Source organism: Chiloscyllium plagiosum, unplaced genomic scaffold, assembly GCF_037043375.1.
Source record: "Chiloscyllium plagiosum isolate Xiang-an unplaced genomic scaffold, Cpla_swu_hap1 HiC_scaffold_1, whole genome shotgun sequence".
NCBI lineage: Eukaryota > Metazoa > Chordata > Chondrichthyes > Orectolobiformes > Hemiscylliidae > Chiloscyllium > Chiloscyllium plagiosum.
In genome coordinates this window covers 135,222,293-135,249,517 of record NW_028270139.1, presented here as the reverse complement: position 1 = coordinate 135,249,517, position 27,225 = coordinate 135,222,293, and the positions used below count along the sequence as shown (strand labels likewise).

The window sequence follows — 27,225 nt, the reverse complement described above, 5'->3', positions numbered from 1 at the left end:
TAGCAGAAACCCCCACTTTCAGCATCCAACACGGTTACAATTGACCAGAAACTGAACAGAACCAGCCGTATAAATATGCTGGGTACACAAGTGGGACAAAGGCATTGATTGGCACCCATTCGATTACCTTCAATATTCAGTCCCATTCCCCACTAATTTACAGTGGGAGCAGTGTGTACAATCAATAAGATACACTGCAGCAACTCTCCAAGGCCAACAGCACCTTCTAAACCCATGACCACTACCATCCAGAAGTTCAAGGCCAAACCATTGGGAACATAATTTGCAAGTTCTCCTCAAAGCCACACGTGGTGAAAATATCATATCATATCATTGAAATACATTACCATTTCTTTAGTGTTGCTGGGTCAAAAGTCTGAAACTCCTTCCTAACAGCATCATGGGTATACCTACAGCACACAGACCACCTGCAGCTGGATCACTGAACTTCCAGATGACCACACCTACAGTCCAAATGTTTCACCCAGAAGTGTTCCCCGTTCTCCAAGTGGTCTAATAATAATTAAGTCTCACACATTGTTGATTTTCAGCATCTTCACCATACCCAATCCACCTCATGGTGAAAGTGAGGACTGCAGATGCTGGAGATTAGAGTGAAAAGTGTAGTGCTGGAAAAGCACAGGTCAGGCAACATCCAAGGAGCAAGAGAATCAGCATTTCAGACATAAGCCCTTCATCAGGAATTGATGGGAGGGGAGGTTGTGGTCAAGGGGGCAATAGGAGGAGGTGCCCGCGAGTTGGCATGTGGCTTCAGCAGTGTAGAGGTCAGTGCGCCAAACTATCACTGCGCTTCCTTGCCCCCTTGTCCGCAGGTTTTATGGGGATGTTGCAGTTGGAGCAGAGGTCATGGAGGGCTGCGCGTTGTGATGGTGAGAAGTTGGAGTGGGGGGGGCGGACAAGTTGAGGCAGTCAGTCAGTGTCCTGGCGACAGTTGGAAATGTAGAGATTGTGGGCAAGAAACAGACCAGCATGGGGTGGTCAAATTCAATTAATGTGACATTGAACATTTCTTGTGCTGACTCAGCCTCTGGGCTCACTTTTTCAATCAGGGCTCCCGCCCATCCTCAGAGGACAATTCCTCCCACCTCCAACAAACCCCATCCACCTGGACATCTTGCACACACAAACCACACTCAGACATTTCTAAACAGCTCGGAAAATTGTTTAAGTCCTTTTAATTTTGGTTGCACAGCATTCATTTCTAAAACTCATTACATTTCAAATCAACAAACTCTTTAAACACAGGATTGAAGGCACTTTAGTGAACAGTCAGCATTACAGACAGTAGCATTTAAAAATCAGAGTTAGAGAACTATCGCTTCCACATTTCAATCTCTTCATTTTTTAAAAAAGTGTATAAACAGTGCTAATATTACTTGAGGCATTGAGAATTTGATTGTGCAAGTTCAGCTAAACATGCAAACACCAGTATCTTTACTGCTGTTAATTTCATCTTCTCATACCGAGATTACATACTAGCAAACTCAAATCTCTCCTCCCAAAACATACAGATGGCAAACCATTAAAAAATTTTAATGTCCTATAAGATAAACAATACAAATAATACATTGAGTTCAGTGTTTTGTGTTAACAAAATCAGACAGAATAAATTGTGTATCACAAGATTTGAAGAGTGTGCGTGTTTAAGTCCAAATAGGTTGGTGTGGGGAGGGATGGAGCAAAAGAAGAGATTCTCTTCAAAGAAAGAAAGAAATTCAGGTCACCTGCTTTTGCCAATGAAGTCCATTCAGTGCCTGCCAAGTTACTATTAACTCAAAAGGTTTACCACATCCAATTCTGGTGGTGTATCTACAATTTCTCACATTCTCAGCAGTGTATCAGACACCAGCCTGAATGTCTAACCTCACTATATTATATCTGGATGCAGTGCTATCTTTTAATTGTTTGTCTGCAGCCCAAACCTTTCACATAATAAGTGGACATCAACTAAAGATGGAATGAGGGTAACCCAGGCACTTCACATCAATGACAAAAGAACTGTATGTTTGCTGTTGACTAGTCCCTTCCATACTTGAAAAACTATTCGTGGGACAAGGGAAAGAACACTGTTCTCACTCATCTATACAAGTTATTACCACAGCTTTTCAATATACGTTAACCACAATCTTAATCTACAAATTTACATTTAATCATTCCACATTAACAATATTGTACATAAAATGTTTTACAAGACAAAATTTAAAATCCAGTTTACGAGGGGAAAATACATAATTTGGACAATGATGGTTCCAAATATAAAATCTAAAGTGATCTTCCACACTTTCACTTCCATATCGCTATATATGTGATTCAGTAACTATCTTAGAAGAACTGTCAAACTGCATTCAAATAAAGTGGAAGTACAATAAGTAGCAGTCATTCCACCTTCTGAAATAAAAATGAAATATTTTTGAACAGGAACTACTTGAAAAATAGTTAAAGTGTATTAATAGTTTGTCAGTAAATGGTTTCTATTCAAACAGAAAATTCTATTATGTAAAACACATGCATTTTTGAAAAAATTAGTGCAAATTAAAATTGTTAACACTATTCATCTTGAATTTTGTCTCAAAATGTTAAGTTCAAAAACAAGTGAATTTTATGCAGTTCAGGATGTAATTTCATGCAGTTCAGGATGTAATTTCATGCAGTTCAGGATGTAATTTCTTCAGCAAATAAGATGATGAATACGTGACTTGGAAAGAACCTGCTGACACAATTTTCAACCAGAAAGCCAGTTTTCCACACAATTGGTACCAGGGGTTCAACTCCATTTAATACAATGGTGCTTCATCTTAGTTTCTGGATGGCACTGTCACAAAGGGAAGGATACAAAACAGTCTAGTTGTCAGACTGCATTGGCAGTACTTCTTCACCAGTAAACCTTATAGACCATGACAGAAACAATAAAATGGGGCAGGTGTCAATAAGCAACGAACAACAAAAAGTTGCTCGTGATCCAGAATACATCAAAGACTTGCAATGAATCAGAGGAATGTGCAGTCCCACAAGACTGAATGCCAGCAGAGATGCAGCATCTCTGGAGAAGCATTAATTTCTCTTGTTGAAAAAGAGAAGAGAAGAGAAGAAAAAATTCTACCTCATGTACTAGTTATGAGCCTATTCCTGGTACCAGAAGAACCACAAAGCTGTTGTTACCATCCTGCATATACTGGTTCTCTATCCCACGTGATTCCGTAAGGCGGATGAGGCTCCTGACCAGAGAATGGCTCTTTCCTCAGTAACGGGGAGCGCACAGGGTCTACCTGTCTGACTTTCTTCTTGCGACGAAAAATTATTACAGTAATCAGCAAAATAACTGAAAAAAACATGAAATTGATGAGAAACAGAAATATACAGGATCACAGCTAGTAATACATACAAGGTTCATGTAATTTCTATGGAAAGAAATTCAATACTGTTGTTTCACTAGTGTTTCTTATAAGTAAATACAACTTACCCATTAATAGTTCACTCTTTTTAAGATTGATTTTTTCGCAAAATAGAAATGTTACTGCAATCTTAAGATATTTAGGAAATATCTGGCACTGAGCAAATCAGGTACAAAAATCAGTGATTCCAACTCTCCTGCCATTCGGACTCAAATACCTCACATTGCTGACCCCAGCAAACGTGAAGCCAAGGTGAATCTTCACTATCTCACTCGAACAAGGGTCATTGATAATTCTAAAAAAAGCTCATCCAATTCTCAGACTCGACACTCTTAAACTCAGGAGCCCAAAATCCAACTGTAAATTCATTACAGTACTTCCATTCCTCATTTACATGGCATAGGCCAGTACTGGATGAAATCGACAAACTTTCTAGTCTGTTTAGCTAGATAATTCAAAATCTATACTGGATTTACACACAGCCACAGAGCCTAGTAAAAAATGGCAGGTGTTTCTCCGCAGGGATCTGTCCCCAAGGTCTCAAATTTTCACCAGAAATCAATGACTTGCTGGAAGACGAAATTTATAAATCGCCAAGTTTGCTGTTGACAAGTTGCACAAAACAGGAAGTTACAAAAGGGACATCAGACAAAATTAAGTGAGTGGGCAAAATGGTGGTGTTTGGAATTCAATATGGAGAAATGTGTGACTTAGGAATAGTAAGGACTGCAGATGCTGGAAGTCCAAGTCAATACAATGTGGAGCTAGAACAGCACAGCAATATTGGAGGAGCAGGAAAATCGACATTTCTGGTCGGGACCTTTCATCAGGACTGAGATAAGATAAATGGGTGGGGGTGGGGTTGGGAAGGTAGCTGGGAAGACAATAGATGGATGTAGGTGGGGGTTGATGGTGGTCGGTCAGAACGGAGTGTGGAGCTGATAGGTGGACAGGAAGGAAAGTTCAAGAGGGCGGTGCCCAGTTGGAGGGTCTGGATCTGGGATGAGGTGGAAGAAGGGGAGATGAGGAAACTGGTGAAAATTGATGTCGATGCCGTGTAGTTGGACGGACCCAAGGCAGAAGATGAGACATTCATTCCTCTAGTCATTGGATTTGACATTGGAGGTGGTCCAAGACTTCATGCCCTTGACGGAGTGGGTGGGGGAGCTGAAGTGGTTGACCACTGGGAGGTGGGGTTGTTTGATGCGCGTGTCCCAGAGATGTTCTCTGAAACGTTCTGCAAGTTGGCATCCTGTCTCCCCAATGTAGAGGGGACCACAGAAAGCAACAGACATAGTAGATGAGGTTCTGAGTTTAATAGCATACTCTGTTACAGTATTTGAGCTCAAATTGAATGCAAAAGTTTCAATCCTTACTCAATCTCTGCAAAAACATGATTAGCAAGAAAAAAGATAATCAGTTTATTGCTTCCCAATTAACAAAATTATCAGAAAAGTTGAAATTCACACCATAAGACCATACAACCTAATTCTCAAATTCAACACTCTTAAACAAAGGGCAGAAAATCCAACCGTAAATTCATTACTTCCATTACAAAGACCAACACTGGTTGAAATCAGAGAATTTTATAATCTGTTTAGCCAGATAATTTGTGGCTGAGTAAATGCATTATAGATTTGGAACTGAGCTGAAAATGTGTTGCTGGAAAAGCGCAGCAGGTCAGGCAGCAGGTCAGCAGGTCAAACCTCAAACTGCTCCTTATGCGACAAGCCCTTTATCCACAGGATAATTTTTGGATAAACATCCTCTGGACCTCTTCCAGAGGCAGCGTATCTTGCCTCAGATGCACAGCGCAAAATACTCTCAATATTCCAAATGCAGTCTGACCAGAACATTGTATAGCCTCATTAGTATATCTCTGCTCTTGCATTCTAGTCCTTTTGAAATGAATACTAACATTGCATTTACCTTCCTAACTGCCAAATGGACCTGTACGTTAACCTGAAGAGAATCCAGAACCATGACTCCCAAGTCCCTTTGTGCTTCAGATTTCCAAAGCCTTTTCCAGTTTAGAAAATAGTCTATTCTTCCTACCATAGTGCAACACCACAAGCTTTCCCACATTGTATTCCAACTGCCATTTCTTTGCCCACTTTCCCAGCCTGTCCAAGTCCTTCTGCAGCCTCCTGCTTCCTCAACACTAACTGTCTCTCCAGCTATCTTTGTGTCATCAGCAAATATAGTAACAATGCCCTCAGTTCTTTCACCCAGACTGTTTATATATAACGTCAGTATTTGTGGTCCCAACAATGACCCCTATGGAACTCCACTAGTCACCAGCTGCCATCCTGAAAAGAATTGCCAGTCAACAAATCCTCTTTCCACACTAGTATCTTGCCCCTAACACAATGGGCTGTTCTCTTATTTAGCAGCCTCCTGTGCAGTACCTCAAAGACGATCTGGAAATCAAAATAGATCACTTCCACTGGTTCTCCTTTATCTAACTTTCTCATTACCTCCTCGAACAATTCTAACAAGTTGGTCAGGCAAGAGGTCCCCCTGATGAAGCCATGCTGACTCTACCCTATTTTACTATGCACTTCCGAGTACTCTCATCCTTAATAATGGCCTCTAAAATGTTAACTTCAACCAAGGTCAGCCTATGATTTCCTGTTTTCTGCCTTCCTCCCGTCTTAAACAGGAATGTTCATTCTCAACTCCTCTGGGACCCTCTCAGACTCCAGTGATTCCTGAAAGATTGCCACCAATGCCTCTACAATCTCAGAACAGAATCATAGAATTCCTATAGTGAAAGAAGCCACCATGTCTAACTGGCACTCCAAACAGCGTCCCATACCCCCACCCCCCAACTATCCCCGTATCCCTGTGTTTACCATGGCTAATCCAATAGCCTGCACATCCCTGTACACAAAAGGCAATTTAGCATGGCTAATCCATGAAACTGCGCGTTTGGAATGTGGGACGAAACTAAAGCACCCAGAGGAAACCCATGCAGACACGGGGAAAATGTGCAAACTCCACACAGGCAGTCACCCAAGGGTGGAATCAAAGCCAGGTCCCTAGTGCTGTGAGGCAGCAGTGCAACCATAAGTTATCTCCTCAGCTTCTCCTTCAGAGCATAGGCCCATCCATTGCAGCTGATTTAACCACCTTCAGACCTTTTAACTTTCCCAGCATCTTCTCCTTTGCTTTTGTACTGTCCCTGCCTTCCCTCATTAGCCATGGTTGCTTCGCCCTCCCCCTAGTATGCTTCTTCTTCCTTAGGATCAATCTCTGTGGTGCCTTCTGAATTACCCCCTGAACCACCTGCCATTGTTGCTTCACCATCTTTCTTTTCCTTCCAATCAATACTTTGCTCATGTCTGTTACCTTTACTCAAATTGTAGTATAGTTACATCGGATTCAAGCTCAAATTGCAGGGTAAATTCCATCATATAGTGGTTCCTTCACCTAAAGCTGCCTAATCAAGCTTGCCCCATTACACATCACCAAATCCAGAATTGCCTGTCCCCTAACTGTCTCTACCACCAAACTGCCCCAAAAACCATCTTATAATAGATATTGCAATAATTCCTTTTGAGATCAACAACAAACCTAATTTTCCCAGTCCACCTGCTTATTGAAGTCCCCCTTGATTATTGTAATAGCGCCTTTCTTATCTTGTGCCCCACACCCTGACTACTGCTAGGGACCTGTACATAACTCCCAGTCAAGGTCTCTTTTCTAGTTCCTCAATTCTGTCCATATAGAATTTTACACCACAGAGACCTGTATCATTGAACAGCGTTCGGAGATCAGCAAAGAGCACTGCCATTTCACCACTAACTGCAAAGTCCAGGCCATGAACATCTGAGAAACATAAACACAGATTCAGGGATTTAATACTTCCTCACCCAGTCAAAACACCAAATGCCCTTCTCAAGATATTTTGATCCATGTGTTATGTATCACAGAGTACAAACCCGGCCAGGTTAGAGGGGACATCCCAATACAATTACATTTGGGAGAACTCTAAGCACCCTGCACTGCTAGATTACAGAGCATTGATACAACACTGCTATTGGATTAAACACTGTCCAGCTCTCCAATTATCAGATTCCACCTATTTAAAAAGTTAAGAATCTTATTGGGGGTCACCTTGATAGAACTCCAATCATTATTTCCATCACTCACCATAAGTATTACAAACATATTTGGAACACTCAATGATGTTCCCACAGTGTTCAATCTCATTGAATAATGAGATTTTTCCTTCATCTATTTCAAAGACAGGATGTTGGACAACTTTTGAGATATTGAGCAGTTAGAGTTGGACACCAAGTCTTATTTGTGTTAGTTAGCTGTGCCTGAACCACTTTCAGGAATGGAAGAGAGGTAATTCATGCTCTCTACTCACTTAACGAAAGGAACACAAGCAGGAAGATGGTCAACGGTGTCAGCACACAGTGATCTCCCGACTTCCGGAAGAATGTTTCCATGCAGTACTGAGGCGCAGTACTTCCAGGTGGGCAAAATGCATCAACTGGACACTGGATTGGAGCAACATCTGGACTCTGGGAAAACAGAAGTCATGTAATTTGTACACCCTAATGGCCACATTTCAGCTTAGAATCAACTTCATTGCTCAATCACTAGAAACCCAGTAAAACCATGAAACAAACGACAAAAAAAAAGTAAAGACAAAACATTGCAAATTCTGGTAGTTCTTCACCTAAAATGTACCTCACCACACTTCAGAAATATTAAGTAAGCTGCTGTGTATTTACATTGGTCAAATTATGAAGACTTCACTCTTTAATATTGGAGCCTTTATGAAAATACTAACAGCGCTCAGATTCTTTACATCCAGTTTTTCCATGTAAAAAACTATAAAGCAATCATTATTCCTACCATTGACAGCAAGTTGAGCTCCTGTAAATCATGTAGGAACTACTATGGTTTAACAGATTGCTAAGTTTAACATGTGAAAAGCAAACCACAAGCAACATACAATTAAACAATATAATCAAAACCCAGGAGAGGACATCCCAGCCTTGGTGAGTCAAAGTGCCAGATAACATTTACCATGAACTATGAGATTGAGATTTCTAAAAGTAGCAGTTATCCCACCTGAACCAACACAAGCAAATCACGGAGGTCAGGTGTTTACAAGGAGCTTTGATTATCCAAATGACACGGGCAAGGAGTATTTTGTTTGGATAATTGAAATGTTCAGATAACAGTTAGCCAAGCATTGGGTCCTTGTGATCTTGTTTGGATAATTCAAAATTTGGATAATCAAATGCTGGATAATAAAGGTTCCTCGGTTCAGAATGAGCTGCCAGAGGAAGTGGTTGAGGTGGATACAATTACAACAACATTTAAAAAAGATACTTGGACAGGTACGTGAATGGGAAAGGTTTAGAGGATATGGGCCAAATGTAGGGAAATGAGATTAGTTCGGTTTAGGAAACTTGGTCGGCATGGACGAGTTTGTACTGTGATTCACAGCTGACTCTACACAGTTCTGAAAACAATCAACTGTAAATTTTGGAGGGTTTACTTTTAAGGGTAGGAAGCAGGTGTTCGTGGAATTGTTTCCCTCCTCGTGCGTGCCAATGGTGTTGTCATTGTCGGTATTCACTCACTGATGTGTACGATTGCACACCCAGGAAATTCTGGGTCACTGGGCATGGGCTCTGAGAGTCCTTGTGTTGCTGATGATCCCGATCACAGAGCCACATCTCTAACCACACATTTGGCAGGTGTATCCAGGAGGTGGAGGTGGTCCTTAGCTTTATCATCATTGCCATACCCTTCTCCACTGCTAATCCCATACATACTCTTGATGGGTGTTCTTGAAGAATTGTGCACCTTCCACCAAGTCAGCTTCTTCTAAACAAGAATCTCTCAAGTACTGACATCTACACTACATTTCCTGAGGGAAGCCTTCAGGGATCCTCTGTAATGCTTCAGTTGTCCTCCTTTTAAATTTGCTTGTGGGACACGGGCATCGCTGGCTGACCAGTGTTTATTGTCCATCCCCAATTGCCCTTGAGAAGCTGGTGATGAGCTGCCTTCTTGAACCACTGCAGTCCATGTGCTATAGGTAGACCCACAATGGCATTAAGGAGGGAATTCCAGGATTTTGATTCAGCGACAGTGAAGGAACAACGATATATTTCCAAGTCAGGATGGTGAGTGGCTTGGAAAGGAACTTGAAGGCGGTGGTGTTCCCATGTATCTGCTGCCATTATCCTTCTAGATGGAAATGATTGTGGGTTTGGAAGGTGATCCCCGAGGATCTTTGATGAATTTCCAAAGTGCGTCTTGCCGACGGTACACACTGCTTACTACTAGACGTCAATGCTTGCGGATGTGGTGCCCACCAAGTGGGGAGCTGCATAGTCCTGGATGGAGGTTTTGGAGTGCTTCCTTGAGTTGGGTGAAGATCATTTGCTTTGGCAATTGGAACTCAGGCATGTGGCTAGCACCGAAGAGTTTGCTTTGGATGATCATGGTCTTGATGCTAGTGCAATTGGCTGCTTCAGGCAATGTTGTAACTAACACACATAGTACTGTTCCAAATTAGGAATACTCACGGGGCAATAATGTTGCTCAGGACACAGGTCACAACTCTCCTGTCCAACCAATGTCTGGTAGTACCCAGTCTTACACATCTTGCAAAGTAAATCTTCTGGCTGCTTGTACATTCCTGCAAAAACAAAAAAAGAGCCAATGAATCCATCAATTACCACATACTTGCACCAATAAGATGTCAAATTTCTATATAAACCCACCTGCTCAATACCTGTGCTGTTCAATTTGTAAATACATTACATGGCACAGTACACAAATACACAGCCCAGCACAATCATCAGATAGATTCCTGCTCTGTGAAGAGTTAGCTGATGGCAACCAAGTTATTAGTACTGCCAGAGATGACATGGGAGGAGTTAAGTTGTCATAAATGTCCTTCATACTTCCTGTTGCCAGCTTGGAAGGGGAAAAAAATTGGAGCCCACAGTCTGCTTCAGGAACCTCCCCCCTCCATCCCTGTAAAGCAGCAGTAGACTCAACTCAGGTAAAATTTGGTTACATGTCCACCAATATTGCAACTCCAGAGAACACTGCCCTTAATTGAGCCAACTGAGTTAGTCCTTAAATTGAAACCATTAGATCAATGATTAGATCAATCACCTCAATCTCAAGACATCATTGCAGGAGCTCCTCAGGTGAGACCATTTTAAACAAACCATTCAGACATGTTGTGACATAACTGAGCCAGGTGGGACTTCCTCAGGGTAGCTTCCTAGGCCCAAACATCTTCAGATGCTTCAGTGACCTTCCTTCCATCACAAAGTCAGGGGTACAGAGGGTCACTGACAATTACAATGTTCAGCACCATTTGCAATTCCTGAGATGCTGAAATATTCCTCGTTTCAGCAAGACCTGGTTAACATTCAGGATTGGGTGATATATGACAAGTAACATTTTAACCACACAAGTACTAGACAATAACTATCTCTAACAAAAGACAATCCTAACCACGGCACCTTGATGTTCAATAATATTACCACCACTATCAACATCCTGAAGCTATCATAGGTCTGAAACACATCTGAGTAGCTACAAAAGTAAATGAGACTAGGAACCCTGGAGTAATCCACCTGCCTCGCCAAACTCTGTCAACATCTCCACATGCAAGTCAGGAATGTGCTGGATTACTCTATTTGCCTGGATGATAAGTGCAATAAATACTGCCCTAAGAAGAAAAACAGAACATTTTGTTTTAGCAGGGATACAGTTTTGCATCAACAGCATTTTATACACTGCCACCTTGTTTTGCTGCTGCATAAAGACTTGAGCAGACTAGATTTCATTGCTCCTGGACTCTGCTGTATGGAACATTGTGGTAGTTGCATCGGTCTACGGATGGAAAAACAGAAATAAATTGTATATGAGCACGACCCAGAGCCAAATGCAACAGGAATTGCAATAGTTCAGGGAGAAGGCTCACCATCAGCTTCTCAGGAAAACTAAATGAGACCAATTAACACAGCCTCAGCACAGTAACCCACACGAATGAAATTAAGCAAAACCAGAAGAATAGGCCTAATGACAGGACTCCTGGGTGACATTAAAAGCTCTTAACCAGAGTTATTTGCATCATTGGAAAAAAACTCTATTGTTCAAACCTAAAGCATCAGGATGAGAGGGACCTGAGCCTCCATTTCGACTGATCACTTAAAAGTAGCAGGATAGGTAAAGAAAAGAAAAGTGGTTAAGGTAGCCATTAGTACAGCAGCAATGTGGGTGGCATGGTGGCACTATGGTTAGCACTGCTACCTCACAGCGCCAGAGACCCGGGTTCAATTCCCACCTCAGGCAACTGACTGTGTGGAGTTTGCACATTCTCCCCGTGTCTATGTGGGTTTCCTCCGTGTGCTCCGGTTTCCTCCCACAGTCCAAAAATGTGCAGGTCAGGTGAATTGGCCATGCTAAATTGCCCATAGGTGTTAGGTGAAGGGGTAAGTGTAGGGGAACGGGTCTGGGTGGGTTGCGCTTCGACGGGTCGGTGTGGACTTGTTGGACTGAAGGGCCTGTTTCCACACTAAGTTATCTAATCTAATCACATTTAAGAGCAGTGAGTTATACAAGAACTGTATAAACATTATCCTTATGACAGGAGGAAGGGGATTGCACTGGTGAGGGTGCAGAGGAGATGTATCAGGCTGTTGCCTGGGCTGGAGGGTTGTGTGATGAAATTATTGGAGACACTGGAATTGTTTTCCTTAGAACAGAGGAGACTGAGGGGGACACAATTGAGACATATACAATTATATGAGGTACATGGACAGATGTTTTCCCCCCTTAATGAAGGGATCAAGGACGTCAACACTGGATTAAAAGGTAAAGGCAAAAGGTTTACAGGAAATGTGAGGAAAAAAACCTTTTCACCCAAAGGGTGATAGGGACAGAAAACCTCATAACAATTAGACGGCTACTTGCAATGCCAAGGCCAAGTGGTGGAAAATGGGATTGGAGTAGTTCAATGGCTTTTTGTGACTGGGGTGGTTTTTTTTCTGTATCCCACTTCCCCTATCACCTCCCCCCCCACACCTAACCTCCTTATTGAATTTCCTCCAAAAAGGTGCTCAATTGCTGCACCTCCCCCTCCAGGGTAAACCCAGGAAAGATGTTCATATAATCTGCCTATACCTGGTCGACATGGTGTGCACTCTGTTGCTGCAGTCGTCAGGGCTTCCTCCCCACCAGGGCACTTTGTACACTTGTCGCATTGAGTTGCGCTGAAAAGAAAAGAACATTTTACACACACTAACCTAGCATTAGGCTTCTATCACAAAAGGACAGCATCTACAGGGTTAAACAAACAATGTAGGCACAGTTGACTCTGCAGAGTCAGATTAGTGGAATAAAAAGAAGTGGAATAAAAAGGGATCTGGGAGTGCTACAATACTATTCACATTTTGATATTATCTCTCATGTGGATCGTGCCTCAGCTGGCTTTAATAGTGGATAGAGCAAAGCAAAGGGGAGTAGTGAAGAACAGAGGTTAGGTCAATTAAGATAAAAGTATAAATCAAAACAGGAGGGTTTCAGGAGATAAAAATAATCTATCTGGCTTTATCAAAATAATGCAGAGTCAAAAGGGAGCTGGAAGAAAAGCCAAGAAGCAGCTGTTTCAAAGATTGGAAGGTGGTTGGAGCCTGGAAACAACCACAGTAAGATGTGGCAAGCTCACAAAGATCTGGAAGTGTAGCTGAGAATTTCAGTCAATTCTCTTCAGCACATTGAGGCAGCTCACAAATGGGAATAGTAAGGTGTTCTGATGCTTCTCAAGTGCCATTAGGGGATATGGTAGCACAATGGTCACATGGTCACAGATCTAGTGATCCAGAAACCAGGCCAATATTTGGAGGACATCCAAACATGGGAACAGGCCATTTAGCCCAGTGTATTATGAGTGGTAGGGCAAGCTCAATCATGGCTGATTAAACACTTAAATATCTTTTACCCATCCCACCACTATAGCCCTGTATGCCACCGGTAATCAGAAGTCTGTCAATCGCTCCCTTAAATACACAGCCCTCGATGGTACAGAATTCCAAAATTCACAATCGACTGAGGGACAAAAACCTAATCCTGGACCCAAGTGACATCCATTCCCCCCCCCTCCCCCCCAATTTAGAAATTGTGCCCCTGGTTCTAGACTCCCCAGCTAAGGCAGACACCTTTCTTGCATATATTCCATCTATCCCTTTACATATTTTGCAAGTTTCAACAAGTTCACCTCTCAATCTTCTGAGCTCTAAAGAACACTGGCTCAGTTTGCCCAAGGACAGTCCCACCATCGTGGGAAGTAATCTGATGAACCTTCGTTGCATTCCTTCTATAGCAATATCATCTTTCTGGAGAGAAGGAGACCAAAACTGCACATGTTACTGTCCAGGTACTGCCTAACCTCTTATACAATTGAAGCAAGACTTCACTACTCAAATCCTCTTGTGACAAAGGCTACTATCCCATTAGGCTTTAGCTTAGTAGTGAAGGCCCATGGTGTTGTTGGTGAGCTACTGGCATGCATTGAGGATTGGCTGTCTGACAGAAGGCAGAGAGTTTGGATAAAAGGTTCTTTGTCGGAATGGCAGCCGGTGACAAGTGGGGTTCAGTGTTGAGGCCACAACTGTTCACTTTATATATTAATGATCTGGATGAGGGTACTGGGGCATTCTGGTGAAGTTTGCTGATGATATGACGTTAGGTGGGCAGGCAGGTAGCACTGAGGTGGTGGGGAGGCTGCAGAAAGATTTAGACAGTTTAGCAGCGTGGTCCAGGAAACGGCTGATGAAATTCAATGTGAGCAAATGTGAGGTATTGCACTTAGGAAAAAAGAAGACAGGCATGGACTATTTTCTAAATGGCGAGAAAATTCCTAAAGCCAAAAGTACAAAGGGATCTGGGAGTGCTAGTCCAGGATTCTCTAAAGGTTGACTTGCAGGTTGAGTCTGTGGTTAAGAAAGTAATTGTAATGTTGTCATTTATCTCAAGAGGGTTGGAATATAAAAGCAGCTGAGACTTTATAAAAGTTCTGGTTAGACCCCATTTAGAATACTGTATCCAATTTTGGGCCCCGCACCTCAGGAAGGACATACTGGCACTGGAGCATGTCCAACAGAGATTCACACGGATGATCCCTGGAATGGTAGGCCTAACATACCATGAATAGTTGAGGATCCTGGAATTGTGTTAATTATAATAGAAGGTTCTAATAGAAACTTACAAGATAATGCATGTCTTAGATATGATGGATGCTGAGAATTTGTTTCCATTAGGCAGGGAGTCTAGGACCCATGGGCACAGCCTTAGAATTAGAGGGGGTCAATTTAGAATGGAAATGAGGAGACATTTCTTCAGCCAGAGAATGGTGGGCCTGTGGAAATCATTGCCATGGAGCAGAGACATTAAATGTCTTCAAGGCAGAGATTGATAAATTCTTGATCTCGCTAGGAATTAAGGGCTACAGGGAGAGTGCGGGTAATTGGAGTTGAAATGCTCATCAGCCATGATTAAATAGAGTGAACCCAATGGGCAGAATGGCCTTACTGCCAGCCCTATGTCTTATGGTCTTAATACCTTGCTGCACTCACATGTGCCTTCAGTGACTTACTGTCGATAGTCCTTTTGTGCATCTCCACTTTCAAACATCTGGCCACTTAAGGAACAACCTGCACGTTTATTATTTTGACCAAAAAACAGGTAATCTCACATTTTCCCCCATTATATTCCATTAACCGATTTCTTGCTGGTGTATTCAGTAAGACTATCTAAACACTCCTGTTGAAGGGAGGGAGGCAGAAGAGAGGAACTTTTATGCCGGTTAACCTGACCTCAAAGTCCACTACGAAGAATGAGATTGTGGAGTATTTGGAATTATATGGTAAAGTAAGGTTAAGTTGGCATGGCAAGTTAGAGAAAGGACAGCCATTGGATGTGATCTATTTAGATTTCCTGAAGGCCTTTGTCAAAGTGCTGCACAGGAGGCTGCTAAATAAAATAAGGGCCCATGGTGTTAGGAACAAGATAGTGGCATGGAAAGAGGATTGGACAACTGGCAGAAGTGGGGATTAAATAGTCTTTTTCAGAATGGCAACTGGCAATGTGGAGTTCCACAGGGGTCAGTATTGGGACTACAACTGCTCATGTCATACATTAATGATCTGGATGAAGGAATTGAAAGCATTATTTTGAACAAAAATAGAAATTGCAGGAAAGGCTCAGTAGGTCTAGCAATATCTGTGGAGAGAAATCAAAGTTAAATGTTTCAGGTTCTGAGGAAGTGTCCAGTGATGCTGCCAGACCTGCTGAGCCTTTCCTGCAATTTGTCTTCCAGAATCCTCAGTTCCTTCAGTTTTGAAGTTAGCATTGTTGCTACATTTATTGATGATACAAAGATAGGTGGAAGGACAGGTAGTGTTAACGAAGCAGGAGGCTGCAGAAGGACTTGGACGTGCTAGGACAGTGGATAAAGAAAGGGCAGATGGAATACAATGAGGGAAAGTGGGAGATTCTGCGCTTTGGGAGTCCTAGTTCAGAATTTGCTTAATGTTAACATATGGGTTCACTTGGCAGTTAGGAAGGCAAATGCCTTCATTTCAAGAGGGCTAGAATACAACAGCAGAGATGTACTGCTAAGGATGTATAAGACTCTGGTCAGATTGCATTTGGAATACTGTGAGCAGCTTTAGGCTTAATATTCAAGGAAGGATGTGCTGGTGTTGGGGCAGTTGAGAGGAGTATTACAAGATTGACCCTGGGGGTGAAGAGCTTGTCACATGAGGAGCAGTTGAGGACTCTGGGCCTTTACCCAATAGAGTTTAGAAGGATGAGGGAGGATGGAAATCTCATTGAAACTGACAGGATGCTGAGAGGCCTGGATAGTGTGCACATGGAGATGATGTTTCCACTCAAAGGAGAGATTGGGACCTGGAGGCACAGCCTCAGGGTGAAGGGAACACCAGTTAGAACTTCTTCAGTCAGAAGGTGATTTATACGTGGAACTCATTGCCAATGAAGGCTGTGGAGGCCAAGTCATTGAGTGTATTTAAGACAGAGATAGATTGATTCCCTTACTAATCAAGAACCTAAGGTTACAGGGAGAAGGAAAGAGAATGGATTTGAGAAACATGTCAGCCATGATCGAACAGTGGAGCAGATTTGATGGGCTAAATGGCCTAATTCGGCTCCTATAATCTTAAGGTCTAAAACACAAGAATTTCCACCAGGACATAAATGGATCATCTGAGATTGCCAAGGAGCAAGACAGGAACTTTCAATACTGCACAGAGCCATCTCTGTCTCAGTTTTAGATGATGTTTGGGCTTAAAGGATGCCGAGTGCACTGAATCCACTAAAGATACATCAGGTGAAAGGAGATTGATGTTTGCACAGCTCAACCGCCAAGTGAGCGGAGATCAGCTGATGTAGCACATCAGGAATTCACAAATTAGCAACTCTACTGACATGATTCTACAGATATGCACACTGGAAGTACTTACTTGCAAAATAATCCTCGAGAACAGGACTCACAGCCAGTAGCATTCATCTCTGAAAAGTAACCTATGAAACAAGGTGATATTTTAGTGTATTTTCTGAATATGTCCAATTGGATGCAATAGGCTCATGGCCATGGAGATACATTCCAATTAGAAAGGACATCATCTAACCAACAAGTCCAATGTGACACTGGACTAAAATTTATTGTGTACCATAGTAGCGAAACCCAGCTAAAAAGCATTCCCACGATGATTGCCCTGGGCAACTTTACATGGCAGTGAGGCTAACAGCCTTATTCATTTGACATAACCCTTTGACAGGAAGGAGTCTCATCTGAAGAGAATTGATGGCTGTAGAGCCAACAGTGCCCTGATAATGGCGGCTGGGGCTGGAATTCACAAGCATTTCCGAGTGAGGAAGAGCGGAAACAGGTCTGCGGTCAAGGGTCTCTGAAAGGGAAGTGGGCTCAGGAGAGAAAAGGAGCCTCAAAAGCAGTCTCCTTTCCCCACCGAACCAACCATATACTTTGAAGTCACTTCCTGCACAGCCACGTCTACCTTCCCCCCCCACCCTCCTAAATGGGTAACTTGCCAATGACAGCAGCACAAGACCCTTCTATATCCATTAATGGTCCACTCAAGGGCCAACTGGTCTATGGGCAGACAGGCAGACCACCACATACCTCCACCTGCCCTGTAAAAGTTCAGACTGGTCAGTGAAATGGTCCCGTTAGATTTTATCTGTCCACCTTCAAACCTACTGGTGGTGGGTTCTTCCAGTTCATCACTTCAATGAAACCATCTTGACTGCAGGAGGACAAGTGTGTCTGTTTCATGCATTGGCCAAAGATGAAATTTAATGCAGGGGGTGTCAAGTGATACACTTGCCTTCAGGATGGGGGAATGGGAGGGCAAAAAAAAAAGTGTCACTACAAATAAACAGGATCATTTTAGAAGAGAAGTAGAGGGGAAAAAATAATCAAATCCAAAGAGTTTGCAGGACAAGACAGTAAGGCAGCTTTTTAAAAAAAAAAAATCAAATGGGACCCTGTGGTTATAAAAACAGAGACACATAATGGATATTACGTATGCTAAATGAGATAATAATCCCCAGGGGATTTAAAACATTACCATCTCAGATAAGGGATCAGCCATTTAGAATGGATAGACAATATTCTTTCATTCAGAGAGGTTGTGAAACTTGGAATCCACATTATAATCTGGAATGTGATTGATGAACATATTTTGGAGTGTGAGGGAATCAAGGGCTTCATGCATAAAGGGGGAAAAGGGCAGTTGGGAGTTCAGCCATGAACTAACTGGAAGTGGCAGAGCAGACTTGATTGGCTGCAGAGACAAAAGAATTGTTCTTAAACCAGAAAGGATTCATGGGTTATTTATTGTTACACAAAAAAGAATGATGATTTTAATAGACATGGTCAAGAGGAATTGACTGCGCTGGAAGGAAGACTGGTGACCTTAGTTTAAAGAAAGGTGAAAATCAGGAGAATTTTTAATTTAAAAAAACAACTTTATAATCTGGTATATACTGTCCAGGCAGCATCCAAGGAGCAGGAGAATCGACATTTCGGGCATGAGCCCTTCTTCATGCCCGAAATGTCGATTCTCCTGTTCCTTGGATGCTGCCTGACCTGCTACACTTTTCCAGCAATACATTTTCAGCTCTGACCTCCAGCATCTGCAGTCCTCACTTTCTCCTATATACTGTCCAAAAAGGTTTGCATAAGCAAATTCAATATAACCTTCCAAAGGGAAGTGGGTTTTCAGATCTAAGGCAAATTGGTTAAAAAGCAGGAGAGTAGAAAAATAGAAATATTTCAAAACTGCTGGTGTGAAGAACCAAATAGAGTCAGAGGGGTGTACAGCAAAGAAACAGACACCTCGGTCCAAATTGTCCATACTGACCAGATATCCTAAATAAATCGAGTTCCATTTGCTGGCACTTGGCCCATAACCCTCTAAACCCTTCCTTTCATATATCCATCCAGGCGCCTTTTAAATGCTGTAATTGTACCACCCTCCACCACATCCTCTGGCAGCTCATTCCATACACACACCACGCTCTGTGTGAAAACGTTGCCCCTAAGGTCCCTTTTAAATGTTTTCCCCTCTCACCTTAAATGTATGCCTTCTAGTTTTGGACTCCCCCACCCTAGGGAAAATACTTGCCCCTATCCATGTCCCTCATGCTTTTATAAAACTCTATAAGTCACCTCTCAGTCAATAGACAATAGGTGCAGGAGTAGGCCATTCAGCCCTTCGAGCCTGCACCACCATTCAATATGATCATGGCTAATCATTCTTAATCAGTATCCTGTTCCTGCCTTATCTCCATAACCCTTGATAGCTCTATCCAACTCTTTCTTAAACGAATCCAGAGACTGGGCCTCCACTGCCCTCTGGGGCAGAGCATTCCACACAGCCACCACTCTCTGGGTGAAGAGGTTTTTCACCATCTGTCCTAAATGGTCTACCCCGTATTTTTAAGCTGTGTCCTCTAGTTCGCGACTCACCCATCAGGGAAACATGTTTCCTGACTCCAGAGTGTCCAATCCTTTAATAATCTTATATGTCTCAATCAGATCCCCTCTCAGTCTTCTAAACTCAAGGGTATACAAGCCCAGTTGCTCCAGTCTTTCAGTGTAAGTAATCCCGCCATTCCAGAAATTGACTTCGTGAACCTACGCTGCATTCCCGCAATAACCAGAATGTCTTTCCTCAAATTTGGAGGCCAGAACTGCACACAGTTACTCCAGGTGTGGTCTCACCAGGGCCCTGTACAGCTGCAAAAGGACCTCTTTGCTTCTGTACTCAATCTCTCTTGTTATGAAGGCCAGCATGCTATTAGCCTTCTTCACTACCTGCTGTACCTGCATGCTTACCTTCATTGACTGGGGTACAAGAACACCCAGATCTCTTTGTACTGCCCCTTTACCTAAATTGATTCCATTTAGGTAGTAATCTGCCTTCCTGTTCTTGCCACCAAAGTGGATAACCATACATTTATCCACATTAAACTGCATCTGCCATGCATCTGACCACTCACCTAACCTGTCCAGGTCACCCTGTAATCTCCTAACATCCTCCTCACATTTCACCCTGCCACCCAGCTTAGTATCATCAGCAAATTTGCTAATGTTATTATTAATACCATCTTCTATATCATTAACATATATTGTAAAAAGCTGCGGTCCAAGTACTGATCCCTGCGGTACCCCACTGGTCACTGCCTACCATTCCGAAATGGAGCCGTTTATCACTACTCTTTGTTTCCTATCAGCCAACCAACTTTCAATCCAAGTTAGTACTTGGCCTCCAATACCATGCACCCTAATGTTGCTCACTAACCTCCTATGTGGGACTTTATCAAAAGCTTTCTGAAAGTCCAGGTACACTACATCTACTCGATCTCCCTCATCCATCTTCAGAGTTACATCCTCAAAAAATTCTAGAAGATTATTCAAGCATGATTTCCCCTTCGTAAATCCATGCTGACTCTGATCTATCCCGTTACTGCTCTCCAAATAAGTTGTAATTTCATCTTTTATAATTGACTCCAGCATCTTTCCCACCACTGACATCAGGCTAACCGGTCTATAATTCCCTGTTTTCTCACTCCCACCTTTCTTGAAAAGTGGTACAACATTAGCCACCCTCCAAACCGCAGGAACTGATCCCGAATCTATTGAACTCTGGAAAATAATCATCAATGCATCCACGATTTCTCGAGCCACCTCCTTCAGTACCCTGGGATGTAAACCATCAGGCCCGGGGGACTTATCATCCTTCAGCCTAACAGTCTCTCCAACACCAATTCCTGGCAAATATAAATTCCTTTAAGTTCAGGTCCTTCAGCCACTGTTACCTCAGGGAGATTGCTTGTGTCCTCCCCAGTGAACATAGATCTGAAGTACCAATTCAATTCTTCTGCCATTTCTTTGTTCCCAGTAATATATTCCCCTGTTTCTGTCTTCAAGAGCCCAATTTTAGTCTTAACCATTTTTCTGCCTTTCACATACCTAAAAAAAACTTTTACTATCCTCCTTTATATTATTGGCCAGTTTACTTTCGCCAACACTCCAGCGAAAACAGCCCCAGCCTATTCAGCCTCTCCCTATATCTCAAATTCTCCAACTCAGGCAACATCCTTGTAAATATTTTCTGAACCCTTTCAAGTTTCACAACATCCTTCCTATAACAGGGAGACAGAATTGTGGTGGCTGTGTTGCCTAACCAATGTCCTATACCACCACAACATGACCTCCCAACTCTTATACTCAATGCACTGACCAATAAAGGAAAACATACCAAACGTCTTCTTCACTATCCTATATAACTGCGACTCCACTTTCAAGAAACTATGAACCTGCATTCTAAGGTCTCATTGTTCTGCAACACTCCCCAGGATCTTACCATCAAGTGTATAAATCCTGCCTTTCCAAAAATGCAGCACCTCACATTTATCTAAATTAAACACCATCTGCCATTTCTCAGCCCACTGGCCCATCTGATCATGATCCCACTGTACCCGGAGGTAACCTTCTTCACTGTGCACTACAATCACCTGCAAACTTATTAACTATATCACATCTAAATCATTTATATAAATGATGAAAAGCAGTGGACCCAGCACCAACTCTTGTGGCGCACTACTGGTCACTGGCCTCCAGTCTGAAAATGATTTTGATTTCTGTATGATTCTATGAATTAACAAAAAACCTGATTGCACATTTAAACCAAATAGACTGAATAGATCGTTTTGGCGCAGATGTTCATCTGTGTCTTAGCTACAAATATTTATGCAGCAATGGCTCAAAGCAGTGGAGATGATCTAAAAAAGGATATTAAAATTCCCCAAAATTCAGGTTCCTAAGAAATAGATTTTCCACTCTTTTCCTTTGGGTTGAAGATGATGCAAAACATCTGCTTTGAAGAGAGTAAACATCTATTTCAAAATTTGGCTTTGCTGCACAAGTCAGCTGAGGTTAAGTTTAAATCTATGATATTGTGGTTCGCCTCACATGAAATATAAATGGAAGAAGCAAGTAAAGAAGAAAATAGCAATATTTCTGCATTGCAAAACCAATATATCCCAATCCTTACTGAGCTCCAGCATAGCAGCAATAATGCATTCCTACCTGGAAGGCACGGTCTGCACAATTTTGAACCCGTTTCATTGGCATAAAACCCAGATTCACAGGATTGACATTCTGTACTCCCTGTGGAACTGCAAGGATAGATATCAAATTATTACATTAGAACTTAAAAGTATTGAGAAAAAAAAACATTCAAAAGGTAAGACAATTGTGAAGATCTGTCTCGCACTAGATCAAGAATTTATTACACAACAATATAAACCATGTTTTAAATTCACTTTACCACTATAAGGATACTTCCCTCCTATGTCTGTAGGCAGCTCATAGCAGTTTTTCATTGGTTGATAAAGAAAGCAGCAAAAGATAGATTCTTGATCAGTCAGAAACCAAGGGTTACAGGGAAAAGGTAGGAAAGTGGATGTGAGGAATGTTGGATCAGCAATGATCCTATATAACCGTGGAGCAGGTTAGAGAGGCCAGATGACCTGCTCCTATTTCATATGGTCTCAAACAAAAACAAACGGACTGTAAAAGTTGAACACTGTCTTTCTTTATCCTGCTGTCTCTACATTCTGTGTTTTGGTTTATTTCTCTGTTTTAAGATGGCGTTGGAGAATGCTGATAGCACACATCATTCCCTGTATTTTGTAACAAAATACACGTTAATAAACAAAATCAATCTGACAGATCGGAATTTGAACTCAGGAAACGAGAGGCAACAGATCAATCTTTTTCTTAACTTCAGCTATCTGCAATGCATCATTAATGACGGCTGGCCACAAAATGTAGCTCAACATTTAAAAAAAAAAGTTTGCCTTACAGCTAATTACTTTGTAATAACATTCATAACACTGCCATCTATAAATCAACAGTCTAAAAGGTTTTATTTGTTTATCAGACACGTAGAACAGTGGCACATATTTAATATTCATCCCAAGTCCCCAGTGTGATCCGGGACCTCTACATGCAACACTGGAGGGGGTTAGATTGACTGATAATAGCATTTCTTCAAAATCAGATATCCATAATGAAAGCATCTTTTATACTATCTGATAAAGGCTCAAATTAACACATTAGACATGGTGGAAACCACTTTTACAGCAGACATACAAATACAAAATCTTAGTGGGAGGCAGCACTTTTCCCTTTTATTGATTAATTCCTCTTTTATATGGACCCAGTCAGTTGACAGCATGGATATCAATGATGGAATGATGACTGGCAATCAGTAACTCAAAAGGTCAAGCTGCTGTCAGATCAAGATCCAATTAAAAGGCCATCATTGCGATGGAATTTGTTTGAGTGAGGACTAGACTAATGAGCTCAAGTTTATGGTGCACTGAAAATGGAAGGCCAGCTAGGTTTTAAAATAGCTGAAAAATGTGTTGCTGGAAAAGCGCAGCAGGTCAGACAGCATCCAAGGAACAGGAGAATCGACGTTTCGGGCTCAAGCCCTTCTTCATTCCTTTTCCAGTAACACATTTTTCAGCTCTGATCTCCAGCATCTGCAGTCCTCACTTTCTCCTAGGTTTTAAAATATTGACTTTGGAAGCAAAGGCACAGGCAAGGTTTCCTCAGCAGACTACAGCAAAAATCACAGACTATATCATCCTCTTTGATTAACTCGTGATGGGACCTAATAATGTCTAGTAAGATGACTAAAATGTTTATTATGAACGACTGAGTCCCTCAGATTTCAGTACATACATGGCTACAAGACATTTGTGAAAATGGTATTCAATACAAGAGTTGGGGTGGTGAAGACTATTTTTTGGATTACGTTCGAATCCCTAAAGTGGTCATGACTATTTTGATTTCAGACAAATTCACATTCCAGCATCAAGTTTTATGTTAATTGGATCATAGCCAATCATTTCTAGTTTCAGTCTTGCAAATGCCCATTAAACATGGCATGGCATGATGTCCCAGAGTCACAGTAGAGATGTATTGGATGGAGAAACACAAGAACATTGTTCATAATCTCAAACCACAGACACACCTTCAGTAAACCAAAGGCTTCCCACCAAAAGGTTTACAATAGTTTATCCAACACTTCAGCTGGTAAAGGCAGAATGGAGAGCGAATGATCCAATAGAAATCTCCTTAGTTCCTGATCTGCACAAGAGTTGGTTGATCTCAATGAGGTAATGGCATGAGTTGTGATCTGGATACATTTCTATTATGTTTTCATCAGGGGATGTGTGACCATCCCCTTAACTCTTCAGCAATTCTAGTATCTCTCAAATGTCTAGTCATCAATTTAGTTGTTCTGTTCCAAGGTTCAAATATTTTTTCCTGATACCCATTTATAGACAGATAAGCAACCAATTCAATCATTTCTCCTTTTTCCATTTTCCCCAACCCGTCTCAGTCTATGGCCAACTTGATCGTTGGCTGATCATCTGTTGCTGAAAGCCTCAATTATTTTGCTAACTGGAAATTCATCGGCTGTTCTCATAACTTATAATCATCACAAATAAATGACTGCACCACACTCCTTCAACCAATTATGATCAATTGAGTGAGTTAGCACAGTCTCATTACCACTGGGAAGGATGGTTAAACATGGGGGAGGGATGGTGTTCAGCTACATTATCCCTCTGGTCAAAGAGCCCAACGCACTATAGGGCCACATGTGATGAGGTGGGGGGTCACTGCCAAGGGGGTCAGAGGGAGCTTTTTGGTATAACTGTTGGTTTTTCTCCATGTACTTACTTTGTATAAGTACCTTTTGAACAAGGCAAACATGTCATCTGTCCAGTCCGAGACTGGTAGTAACCCTGTGGACAGCTCAGACAGTCTTCTGGAGCAAGGCAGAAGCCGTCAGAACAACAGGAGCAGTTCAAGGACCCTTAAAAATGGACACAAGTATAGTTAGTCACTTAAATATCCATCACGTTTTACTTGAAATAAAAAGACTACTTAGTATCAATAATACAGCCAGCATGTTAGTAAAACTTGGTTAACAGTGGAAGTTTATCTAATGCAAAATTGTTTGGCAAATTAGTGTTCCCACAATCTCAAACATTTCTCAAATTCCTGAATTACGATCTAATTGATTGACAGAACAGGTCTGAGGCATTGAATCACCTCCTCCTACTAGGAGCTACACACTGGCTCAGTGATTAGCACTGTTGCCTCAGTGCCAGGAAAGGGCCTGAAGAAGGGCTTATGCCCGAAACGTCGATTCTCCTGCTCCTTGGATGCTGCCTGGCCTGCTGTGTGTTTTTCCAGCACCACATTTTTCAACTCTGATCTCCAGCATCTGCAGTCCTCACTTTCTCATAGTGCCAGGGACCCTGGTTTGATTTCACCTTCAGGTGACATTTTGTGGGGAGTTTGTACATTCCCCCAGTGTCTGTGTGGGTCACCTCTGGGTGCTTTGGTTTCCTCTCAGTCCAAAAGACGTGCAGGTTAGTTGGATCGGCCATGCTAAATTACCCCATAGTGTCCAGGGACGTGCAGGTTAGGCAGATTAGCCACGGGAAACACACAAGGCCAAGTCTGGATGGGATGCTCTTCGGAGGATCAGTGTAGATTTGCTGGGTCAAATGGTCCGTTTTCACACTGTAGGGATTCAGTGAAACTCCCGATCTTATGTTTCTAGATCAGAGGTTTCATTTGGCTCAAGCAAAGATTTTACAGGCAAAAAACAAAAAAAACAAAAAACTTGTTGAAGAACCCCAGCAAGTCTGGCAGCATCTGTAGAGAAAGAAACAGAATTAACATGGGAGTCTGACAGGACTCTTCTTTAGAATGGATTTCACAGGATTAGATTTCCATTGTTTGCCAACTTGCCATTAGGATGGCTGTAAACAAATTAGAGTTGTCCATTCAGGAAGACCTGAAATATGCTGACTGAAGCAGCAAAGCACATGCCATGTTGAATGAGAAAGAGTTAAATGAGAGAACAGGCTGGAGTGAAGCATGTTGTTAAACTGGAAAGGGTGCAAAACAAATTTACAGAGACTGGAAGGTTTGAGTCTTAAGGGTTTAGATTGGGACTTTTTACCCCCCTGGAGTGTAGAAGGTTAAGGGGTTGCCTTCTACAGGCTTCTAAAATCATGAGGGAAATGGACAGGTTGAATAGTCAAGGTCTTTTCTCCAGAGTTGGGGGGGGATCCAAAATTAGAGGGCATACGTTTAAGGTGACGGAGAAAGATTTAAACAAGGACCTGAGGGGCAACTTCAAGCAGGAGAGTGGTGCACATATGGTACAAGCTGCCAGGAGAAGTGGTAGAAGTGGATGTAATTACAACATTTAAGAGGCATTTGGAAAGGTCCATGAATAGGAATGGTTTAACGAGATATGGGCCAAACACAGACAAATGGTACTAATTCAGTTTATGCATGACTCCATAATAAAAACGTTCATTCTCTGGAGGGATTGAAAAAGCATGGTTTTAAGTATACTGTTGCTTTAAACTTGGGCAAAACTGAGTAACAATGGAATTACTAAAAAGGTACTTGCCATTATTTGAGAAATACCCTGCAGAACACACAGCACAATTAGAGGTGTTCAAAGCTGTACAATTTGAAATTCCCGATGTGACAGTCCCTGGTACATCAGTTGACGTGATGACAATTCTCTGTGTCAGGCTGGTGGGGACGTTGAAGCCATTAAGTGAGTCAGTTACCCGTGGAGAAGCAAGTGCAGCCATAGGGCCAACTGATGGAGTGCTGACCTGACCAAGCACGAGCCCTAAAATCAGAAACATAAGCTGTGACTGGAACAAACAGTTAGAAATAAAAACTGAATAATGCCGTGTGCAGAATAAGTGTAAATCACAAGCCACTGTATTCAAATACACTGACAGCAGAAACAAAACTCCCAATAATTAAAGATTCTTATTGTCTAAAAATTAGACCACATATAATTTAGTCTCAAAGAAAGGTCTGAAAACAGCTGGGACTTCAGGCAAAAATGAACTCTGGGATATTACAGCCTAATAATGCAATGGTAGAAAAGGCCATTAGCTCTCACTTTTAATTCAAGTTTAGATCTGGCTGGTGAGACAGTAATTCTGGAACTTCATTTCGCAAACATTGCTGTAAAAGAAAATAAAATTGCCAATGTGTTACTGATACAAACAGAATGGAGCAGTAGACAGCAGCTCCCATACAAATGTTCAATCACTGGAGGTATATGTGGAAGGA

At 42.0% G+C, this 27,225-nt stretch overlaps 1 protein-coding gene across 3 annotated transcripts in view; it reads right to left on the bottom strand.

The window, feature by feature from the left end:
- Positions 1-1,173: 1,173 nt before the first annotated feature.
- Positions 1,174-27,225, bottom strand: part of LOC122560971 (uncharacterized) — a 67,324-nt gene continuing 41,272 nt past the window's right edge. For all 3 annotated transcript variants that reach the window (XM_087990966.1, XM_043712249.2, XM_087990972.1), the window contains exons 2-9: positions 26,540-26,770; positions 24,784-24,919; positions 22,111-22,199; positions 16,955-17,015; positions 12,597-12,685; positions 9,977-10,089; positions 7,792-7,948; positions 1,174-3,340 (exon numbers count right to left, since the gene is read on the bottom strand). In XM_087990966.1, coding sequence (XP_087847092.1) covers positions 3,177-3,340; positions 7,792-7,948; positions 9,977-10,089; positions 12,597-12,685; positions 16,955-17,015; positions 22,111-22,199; positions 24,784-24,919; positions 26,540-26,770 — 1,040 coding nt within the window. In that variant the 3' untranslated portion in view covers positions 1,174-3,176. The remainder of the gene's footprint in view (positions 3,341-7,791; positions 7,949-9,976; positions 10,090-12,596; positions 12,686-16,954; positions 17,016-22,110; positions 22,200-24,783; positions 24,920-26,539; positions 26,771-27,225) is intronic.